General features: G+C 32.2%; 1 protein-coding gene across 1 annotated transcript; it reads right to left on the reverse strand.

The window, feature by feature from the left end:
• Nucleotides 1-813: 813 nt before the first annotated feature.
• Nucleotides 814-3,707, reverse strand: LOC105774281 (protein ROOT INITIATION DEFECTIVE 3). The gene is made up of 8 exons (XM_012596722.2): nucleotides 3,351-3,707; nucleotides 3,174-3,287; nucleotides 2,951-3,084; nucleotides 2,717-2,864; nucleotides 2,148-2,347; nucleotides 1,712-1,839; nucleotides 1,267-1,502; nucleotides 814-1,140 (listed from the first exon to the last, which is right to left on the reverse strand). Exons 1-8 carry the CDS (start codon nucleotides 3,552-3,554, stop codon nucleotides 970-972), a joined length of 1,335 nt encoding a protein of 444 aa, XP_012452176.1. The 5' UTR covers nucleotides 3,555-3,707; the 3' UTR covers nucleotides 814-969.
• Nucleotides 3,708-10,998: the final 7,291 nt, after the last annotated feature.

Below are 10,998 nucleotides of genomic sequence, written 5' to 3' on the forward strand. Positions count from 1 at the left end.
GCGGTAACCCTAATGAGTATATTGGCCATGAGCAGGATAGCGCTGGTATCCCCGTCCCACTTGTTTGTAGTATTGGTTTTGGTCATACCAGTACAATTAGCTTCCTTCTCGTGCTCTCAGGATATCTTGGTGTGGTAAAGCCATGACATCTCATCTGAGTTCCCACAAACAATGCCAATTCTTGATGCAAGATTTGATGAAAGAGGATGCAGGTGATTCACACAGTCGTGGTGCCATAAGCCATTAATAATGTTTCTGTGACTTGGAGGAGGAGCTTAATGTGGGCTCTCCTTACATGATTACCCTATAAGGATGATGTGATTAACGCAATGAGTTGATATTAAAGAGACAAAAGATGCATAGAGGAGACCTTATCTTAAGGGAGCTCCTTCAACTTTACTGCAATATAAACTTTGTACATTATGGGGGACTAATTGTTGGGTATGTATAACAATGCTTCTACTTATTAGTATTTGGTAGTGTTGTACGGTATTTTCCTTTTAACAAATGATATGCTATTTTATTGGATAAATAAAGATAATGCTATTTATTAGAATAAAATAATCAAGGGAATAAAATAACCAAACTCATGTACCAAATGAAATATGAAAACGATTATATACACATCTACAGTTGGATATAATATATGTATGCATGCATGCTCAGATAAGTGTCAAATGGATGTTTACAATAACTTTGCAGTCAAACAAACATTGCATGATGTGCACTCACTTCTGTATTTTTGTTGCCATGAAAATTCCGATCAACCAAATGTGACTGTATGGCCGGAACATAAATATGAACATTTGCACATGCTGTCATAAATCCATATAATCTTTCTAGAATATGCTTCACAATTAAGGTACAAAAATTTGCTATGGGATTCTTGTTTATAATTGGAAACAAATTCAACAATGAAATTTTGAAGAAAAAAAGTGTAAAAAGAAAAGGGTTTGAGGGGTATCTGAGTTAATTCCCTTTGGATCCTTCCATTGTTTGTTCATCTAAGAGCTCATTGACACAAAATTCCTGTAAGTTATCATAAACTTTTCTCAGTTGTTGAAACATCTCCTTTGATCTTTGACAATCAGCCTTCAGTCTCTTCGCTTCCATTTCGGCCACAGCCGAAGACCCTTGTTGCTGCAAAAACAAATGGTTGACAAGGGTTTTATCAAACAAGGTTTTTGAGTCGAAATCACGATAATTACAGGCCGGTAATGGTAAATCGATGCCTCATACTACTAAAATTGAGCAAGTAAAGAGAACCTGAAGTTGTTTAATGTGATCATTGATTAGCTGAGAACTGAGGTATGAAGGGAGGTCGATAGTATCTGGGAGCATAACAATAGCCTTGTTGTCCATGTCTTCATCGCTTGAATTTGCGTATTTTTCTAGCGGAGGTGGGAGTGAAAGTTCATGCTTTCTTGAGGAAGGTTGTGATTTTGATTCTGCCCGACCAAGGGGGTATGGGAGTCTAACAATGACGATATTGTTCACAGGGCCTGAATATAATAAGTGCACATCGGTTACATGCTTCGGGTGTGTATAATAAAGAACATCACATGAAGAAACAGAATTTATGCTTCTTTGTATGAGATTTGTCCTAAACAAGAAGATATGAAAATGAACCGAGCATGCATAGAAGTTAATCCCCGAAACTAGAAGTATGCAATCTAATTAGTGCCTTTCATGGAAAACAAGAAACATTTACCTTTGGAATGTCGGAACATGCGAGTAATGTTTTGCGTTTTCACATCCCAAACTCGAATCATGCCATCCTCTGATCCAGATAATAGCAAATTTCCTTCAGCACTATATGCCAAGCATGTAACTGGCTTACTGTCCAAAAAAATGATTGTAAAACTGTTAGAGGCACCGATATTATTCAAACACGAGCAACTTTTCCTTTTTTTGATGCATAATCAGAAGTATCTCAAAAGTCCATCTTCAATCTAGGGGATTAGTTTTAGGGTTCGAAGCTAAGAGCACAAGCCATAGCACCTCTACTTTAAGAACTAAAAGAAAGTATGAAGTTAAACGACAACAAGCAACATAGGCTTTCCCGGGATTATTTGGGAGTATTGAAAAGATGGGCAAAGCAAAAACAAATAAACAAATAATAAAGTCTGAAGAAAACAAAGTAACACCTTTGATCAGTTAGTGAACCGATGATGTGCAATCCATAGTTGTCGCTAGGGGAACTTTCGGCATTAAGAGCAGTGATATAAATTTTACCATCTCGGCTGCCGGCATAGAAGACATGTTCACCAGGGTCTATTGCAATTGCATCAATGATGGAAGGAAACACAACGTTTCGTAATAATCTTCCCTTGGATAAGCTCCATACCTACTAGCAGTGAACGTTAAATCAGGAACATCCGGTAATTACAAAACAAATCAATTGATATTCCCCGTAATAAGATTCTATTACACGCATGGAAGATTTGTCAAAAAACCAACAAAAGAATTGCGAATTACTATCATGCTAAGCAAATGCGTCAACATATCCTTAACCATTAATCTCACATTGGTTTGGAATACTTCTAGCTTCAAAATTACCAATCCAAAAACACAATTTACTGATAAAAAGGCGATAAATAGATAAATTGGGTGGTGCCAATGACATGCCATTCAAAGTATCTATCTTTTCATTCAAATTCATATAGTTCAAAACAACACCCCAATCACCAATCTCTTAAGATATTACAGAACAAACCTTACAAGTTCGGTCCTCGGAAGCCGACACGATGATCGCATTCCCTCCGCCATAACCAATAACAATATCTGTTACACGCAGAGTATGTTCCGTAAAACTATACTCATAAAGATGACTAACCTGCTGCCGTCTAACATCATCGAATATCCTAATTTACATCCAAATCAAAAGCACAAACTATTAGCAATTAGTAACCACAATAATCAAATACGATACACACGAGTATGGGCGTACATGAAAAGCGACCAAACTCGAACGCATCCATCTTCGGACCCGGAAATGAGAAGTGAATCATCTTCAGAGAAAACTAAACATGTAATTGCTCTATAATGAGCATGCCATTTCTTCAATAACCTACCCGTAGCAACCTAAACAAAAAACGAACCAAAAATGTTTAAGCTTTAATTAACAAATAAATTACTTAAAAATTAAATAAAGGGATTGAATTGTTTTATACCTCCCAAATGTAAATATCACCTGATGAACCTCCACCAACTATGTAAGTACCATCGCTATTAGCAATAAGCGGTTTAATGGGTTCAACGGGAAAGCTTTTAACTTGGGCTTGAGGCTGTAAAAAAAAAATTAAGCAAAAAAAAAGGGGGAAATTTTTGGGTGGTTAAAAAGAGCGTACCTTGGACCAAGACCAATAAAGGAGGTGACCGGAGGTGGCGGAGGGGTCACGAAGTTGAGAGCAGGCGAGGAAACGGCAACCGACGGTGGTGAGGCCGTGTGGAGGGGAGGCGCAAGTTTTGTAACGGAGTTGCTCTGCCCCTGTCTGTAGGTCCCAGCAACCGATGCCGCCGTCGATTGAAGATGATGCTATCACTACACTCATTGTTATTGGGACAAGCTTCGCTTGGTTCTTACAATTTAGGGTTTTGGTTCATTACAACGATCAATGATAATAGGGTTTTGTTTTGTCTTTTAGGGTTTTAGGTACAGGGGAGAAGGAGAGGCTTGACACTGCGACAGCGAGAATGTTCAGAACGGAAACGGCATCGTTTTTCCCTTTATATCTTTAATGATCAAAGACATCGTTTTAATTCATTGAACTCCGAATTATAGGTTAAATTGTAAAATTTTTTATTCTTCTATAAAAAATTTACAAAATGGTCACTCAACTATTCAACTTTTTTTAGCCTTTAATATTTATAAATTATGTTAATTTAGTTTTGATTATAAAAAATAACCCTTAACATTTACATATTGTGTGATTAGATTTTTTACTATTTTTTACAATGAGAGTTAGTTTTAAAAGAATGAGAAAATATTAAAATTATTATCTTAAATTTTTGAGTTTTTTTATTTTTATTTTTGTATATTTTCAGTCATATTTAATTGATAACTTTGTTTTGTTAGCTTTTTAGGTGAAAGGGTCACAGAGAAGAAAAAAATGCAAAAAAAAACCAAATTATACAATGTGTAAATTTGAGGATTAGATTTTTAGAATCAAGACTAAAATGGCACAATGTATAAATTTTGAGGGTTAAAGTTGCTATTATATCAATTTCAAAAGCTACCATGTTAGTTAATTGGTGACCAAAAAGACAAAATTAAATAGTTGAGTAAAAAAACTATTAATATTTGGGTGAATACTAGTGTAGTTTACCCAATTTTAAATTAGTCTTTAAATATCAAAACACTTCAATTGAATCTTCAAACTAAGATACGGTACTAATCAAATTCTTTTGTGAATCTAACCATCAGCTTGAATTTCGTGTGGTTCGTTTTTAAATACGTATAGATTAATAAATATTTTTAAACAAGACAACGTCATTGATTGGATGGATCAATTGGAATGTTTTGAAGTTTAGAGTTTAAATTTACAATTGAATTCATAGTTCGAGAATGCATGGTGCAATTAATCATTTTATATAATTTGTGTTAATTCCATCGCACATCGGTAAGCTATGGATTAAATTTTAAATTGATCCTAAAATTTTAAAACATTTTAATTAAATCCTCAAAATAGTAATATCGTATCAATTATATCTCTCTGTCAATCTAACCATATATGTGACAGTAAATGTTAGCTTGGATCTACATGGAATATAGATTAAAACACATGGATCAACATTAAACCAAATGTATACTAATCGTATAAACAACTTAGATCTAATATTTGAAAGAAAAAAATACCCTCTTAAATTTTAATGACGTGTTTTTTAATACATTAGATTCAAGCTTTCCATGAGGTCGGTATACTCAAAATCAAATCTAAATTGAAATTTAATGGCCAAGTTGATGGGTAAATTGACAGAATGATTTAATTGATATACAATGCTAAAATTTTAATAATTAAATCAAAACATTTTGGAGTTGAGGATCAATTTAAAACTAGACCTTATTTGGGGAGCTATAGTGCAATTAATCCTTTTTATTTTCTTTGGGCCAGATATTTCGAAAATCAAAACTAGGGTTGCCCTCGACTATTTTCGGCCCAATATGCTGTGAACCCTAAATGGTACTTCTTTTGGGAGCTATAATGCAATTAACCCTCGCATATGATAGGACTTAAGTATAACAGTATATTATACGATTGCTAGAGGAGGATGCTAATATTTCCTTACATGGAGGGATCATTATTTCTGTTCACTCCTAATTACTCCTAATTACTAGGTGTAGTTTTTTTATTTCTACAAAAAAAATTTCAAAAGGAGAAAAACAATAAGAAGAGGGAGAAAAAAGAAATTTATGTTTTTTTTCTTTTATAATATCAATTTCTGTCTATTTCTCTCTCTCTCTTTTTTCTCTTTTAAACCAAAAGATGAAAATAATTTTTGGTCCAATATGGCAATTAAGCAACATTAAAAAAAAGCAGATCCATAATATATAAAATTATTTAAAATTTTAATTGAGTTGGTGTCACGAATTAATTATATATAAATTTAATTTGGAAATGACTAAAAGTTCACTAATTTTACAAAATAAATTATATTATTATGATGGTGTTTTTGCACTTTGAAAGTCGTTTATATAAAATAAATAAAATCTTATATATGGTGGGATTTAAACCTAAGATATCATGGTTTTAAACATTTAGCTTTATCATTTTAATAAATATATATTCTACATAATTTTTCACTTGTATTGTGGGTCTGTCATAATCTAATATATATAATTTCAATACCCATACAAAATGTAAACATAATTATATTTATTATATTTCTTTTTATATTTGTACTTGTATTTTAATATTTATTGGGATTAGATTGATTTTACGTCAAGTCAATCTAAAGTGGGTCAATTCAAATTTTTATTTTTTCAGATTGTTTTGAGTTCAAATCAATTTCGGCAAGGGCAATACTAGGGGGTTAGCAAGGGCCCTGGCCCCTATAATGAAAAGAAAATAGTTTTGGACCTTTAAATTTTATAAGATTTTATTTTAGTAAATGATAAAATTACACTTTAGCTCAAAAAATAATAAAATTTTGATTTAATCCTTTAAAAAAGTATAAAGATATTAACTTTAAAATGGTAAAATTGTATTTTAACCCTCATTAACAATATACAATTTAATTTCGCCTTAAAAAATTATGACTTCACTCTTGAATTTCAAATTTGAGTCAAATTCGGATTATTTTATATTCTAATCAATTAAATTTAAGGTCAGATGATTTTAAAATAGATTCTTTCAATTTGGAATTTGAATTAATTTGAATCCAAATTCAAGGAATTTGATTTCTTATATAAATTCAAATTTCTAATTCTATATTATTCCTCTTTATATATTCCATTTGAAACTTTCTAGGGCACGTGCCATACCCTTAACATCTTTTAGAATTAGAAAAATTAGATGAGAGACAAAAGGCATATATATAGTGTCAAACAATAGGTTTATTAGGGTTAGGGTTTTAATATTTATTTATTTGAGAAATCACAGGCACGACAAAGATATGGTAAGAATTATATATGTTTTTTTATAAAAATAATCTTAAAATATTAATTAAATACGAAAATGACCTGAAGGAAATATTATATATGAGAATGATTCGTTTGCTACAGTGAAAGTTGGTAACACCACCCTCTTTTTCTCCCTAATCATTATCCAATTATCAGATTAAAAAAATGATTTTTTCTGGTACCGTGACTGTGTCAAGCGGCATCAGTATGTATTTTTTGATATACTCGTAAAAAGTAGGGTATTCATGGTGAAGGAAAAAAAAGAAAAAAATATTTTTTAATTGGTGTAGCCGATTTGTTAGGTGGTACTGGTGACTGTTAGGGGAATAAAATTTTTTAAAGGGTATTGTTGGTCTGTCAAGCGACATTGGTGAATTTAAAAAAAAAATTTAATTAGTGTCGCCACGTTGTTAGGCGGCACCACCCACTATATATAACCCATCCCCAATACAAAATCTGTATACGTTGAAGTATTTAGTTTTTTGTTGAAAATTAATATTTTTTTTGTTGAAGAGAAGAAAAAAATGAAGAAAGATTTGTGGTTAGTAATAGGGGAGAAAAAAAAGATCAGTGTTCAATAGAACCGGAGAAAAGAGAAAAAAAATATTTTTTTTGTGTTATATGTTCGAAATTGGGGGAGAACAATTTATTTATGTTGATGTTTTAGGGAGAAATTGTGATAGTTTGAAGGTATGTTTGAGTTCACGGTGATACGGTGGCACTAGGAGACCCACACATTTCATTTATCGTGTGGGGAGTGCACCATCACTTTAGAAGATGTCACATTGTAACTCGGGCTCCTAGTTGGTAGTGATTATACGTCACGAGTTCAAGTATAGTGTTCAAACTTGTGCATGGAAAGCCTCACCAATTGACGGTGGTTATGTGGTTAAGTTTAACGCCACCATAAGATGATGCTTTATAAACCTCATTCATAAGTTTGAGATCATAATCATATGAAAAAAGAGGTTTAATCAATTTATTCTTTTTCTCCATCAAAGTAGTATCCTTAACCTCATTGTCTAAAACATGTGCCAGAGATGGAGGCAAGAAGATCAGCGATGGAGGAAATGGCTATGACGGTGAAAGCTAAAACATGACTCGGGATGACATCAATTATAGTTATTAAAGTGATGTATGAAAGGAAGAGTAGAGAGAAAAAATCGAGAAAAAAATTGAGAAAAAAAAATATGGGGAGCCCATGGCCACCAATGTGTCATTTGATTATTCGAACTATAGTTAATATCATTATCATACAAGTTAAAATGATAGTAGAGATTGTCATATTTCGATCCATTATTCATGTAACTAGAATTATGATAACTACAAAAAAAACCTTTCTAGTTCACTCAAAAAAGAGCGATTGTTGTTTAAAAAAAAATATTTTCACTATCAAAATATATGGATTAACAATCCTGACCATTCAGTGAATTATTTTTTCACTATCACTACTATCAAGTTAAATTTTTTTCACTATTACTACAATCAAGTTAAAATTTTTTAATAGGTGAAAAATAATTTAATAGGTTGAAAATATTTTAACTGGTATTAACGATGTAAAAAAACCAGTTTAAGAAAAAAACTAAGAGAGGAGAAAAAGAAATCGGGAAAAAAAGGAACAAAAAAAAATCTAAAAAAATAAAAGGTGTGGAGGGGGGAGCCCGTGACCATCCGATCACCTCGGCAACACCCTCCAACACTCCCCAACATATAATGTCAGTGTAGATTTAACAACTTTGTAGCCCACCAACACCTTCATGCTATACCGCTTAATGGCAAATACGTAGTCCTTATTGTTTGCAAATTGTTGACCTACGAACAATTCTTTCGATTCGAAATGTGCCGCCAACCGGTAAGAAAATATTATATTTGGGTACTCAGAAAGCTTGAGTGCATTCGCCGCATCGGGATTTACACTCAACATGTGAGCCCCAAGGTCATTGCGTATGACAATGCAACGACTTAGGTTCCTGACCAAAGGGGCATGTACATTTTCACTCTCGTTCGTGCCTTTATCATCAATATCGTATGGGCCCTCATCTAGATGGGGGTTACTAAAATCTTCATCCTCGTGATGAGAATGACCATCATTATCGAGATAATTTTTATTGATACTAATCACCTCCGGATGTATTTATAAACAAGGACTCAATTTAGGGTTGTTATGCATAGTCAGACAATGATGTGGATTTTTGGCCCATGTCAATGTCCCTCCATAATCACATTGTTTTGCCCATCCAACATTCAGATTAAAGTCAAACTCATGTACATACGATTGCCTCTCAACAGACGCTCTTAGAACCTTTGTAGACGAGTCTTGAACTCCATATTGTTGACTTAATGGAGTGACATTTTGAACGGGCTTCACATCCGCTAATTCAGCAAACAATTGAATTGGTTCAGCGTTCACATTCCCACTCAAGCAATAAAGTGTGATAATTGGCTCCACATTTTGATATAGTGGCGGCACCAAAAAATATATATATTTTTAAATATGATGATTGGGTAATGATTAGAGGGAAAAAGAGAATGGTACCGCTGGTTGGTTAGGCGGCAAAGACTTTCACTGTAGCAAACGAGTCAATTTCATATATAATTTTTTTTCTAGATTATTTTCGTATTTAATTAATATTTTAAGTTTATTTTTGTAAAAAAAACTATTATATATTGATACTTATATACATGTGTTTGTGTCTCTCTCTCATGGGGGACTTAAATGGATGTTTCTTTTACATACTTTCATCACTGTCTCACATAGTTTTCTGTCTTAAGTAATTTAATAACTGCATGAAAAAAGAAAGAAAAAGAGGAACTTGTTGTAATGGCTAGTCAAACTTTATGTTAAAAACTTTACTAGTATAGGATTTCGGACAAAGTGGAAAGTAAAATGACATAAAAGAGAAAGGTCAAATTTGGTTTTGGTCTTCTATTATACTTAAAATTGAGGTTTAATTTCTGTATTTTGATTTAGTGTAATTTTATCCTTTTATGTTAGTTCAATTAATTAAAAAAGTTAGACTATTTCACTTAAAATGCTGATGTAAAATTTTCTTTAAAATACATATTTCAATATAGAAAAATCCAAGTCAACATAATGAATTGAAATGTGTAGCTTTAAAAAAATCCAAGATTAATATTTTAATGAGTTATGGACTGACTAATGAAGTTATAAAATTAATGATCAAAGGGTTAATATAATTTTGATCCCTCAAACTTGGTAATCAGATCCACTTTGGTTTATGTATTTTTTGCTCATTTTAGTACCTAAATTTAATAACTAGATTCATTTTAGTCCCTAAACTTGGGTTCTTTAAAAGTGTGATAATATGACACCCATCATTTGAAACTTTAAAAAATCTATTTTTATTTTTTATTTTTTAGCTTATATACATGTTTAAATTTTTAGGTAATGATGTGGTACAATTTTAGACTGCCACACCCTTACACTTTTACAAAATTCAAGTTCAGGTATCAAAGTGGACCTAGTTACTAAATTTAAGTATCAAATTGGAAAACAAAAGGTACGGGTATTAAAGTGAACCTAGCTGCTAAATTTAAGGGTAAAAACATGCATTAGCCCAAGACCAAATTATACCAGAATATAATGATTTAAGTTTTATATTTAAGGGAGGGACCTAAACCATAATTTAACCAAAAATATATAGGTACCGAAGTAGACCTAGTAACTAAATTCAAGGGTTAAAAGTTACATTAACCCAAGACCAAATTATGCCAACGTAAAGTATAAAGACTAAAATCTAAATTTGAGCATATTAGAAGGACCAAAAAAAGAATTTAACCAAAAAGAAATGTGGTTTTTGGGAAGGGTTTCGGGTCGTAGGAGAAAGAGGAAAGAGAGATTGCAATTAATGGAAAAAAGAGAGGGATCCAAAGATGGGTGTTGAACCCACTGATCACATACTTAAAGTAGGAAAAGACAAAGGTTTTTCTGGTCCTCAGAAGTATAGAAGCCCCATTGATACAAACATTTCAAACCCAACATTTTTAGTCTGTTTTTCTCTCTTTTATTTCGCTTTCATCGATTACCTCAACCCTTTTGGAATTTTTTGAATTCACCCTTTTACTTTGTAAATCAAAACCATAATCATAATAATGGAGATTATGTGTTATATCTTAGCTTTTTTTGTAATAATATTCATAAGTTACACTCACAATTAGTTAATTCCTTCAACATGTTTGCGATTCCTTCAACTCTTGTTATAGTGAATACGTGAAGTGTCTTATGCTTTTAACCGTGTTGTAGAGTGAAATTTGAATCCATAACGGTAAAAGTATAATATACGCTCTTGTATTAGGAGACGAATTGTATTTTGTCCCCTCTATTAAAAACTGAGTAAATTAGTCTCTGTACATTA

Source organism: Gossypium raimondii, chromosome 6 (genome assembly GCF_025698545.1).
Source record: "Gossypium raimondii isolate GPD5lz chromosome 6, ASM2569854v1, whole genome shotgun sequence".
In the NCBI taxonomy this organism is placed as follows: Eukaryota; Viridiplantae; Streptophyta; class Magnoliopsida; order Malvales; family Malvaceae; genus Gossypium; species Gossypium raimondii.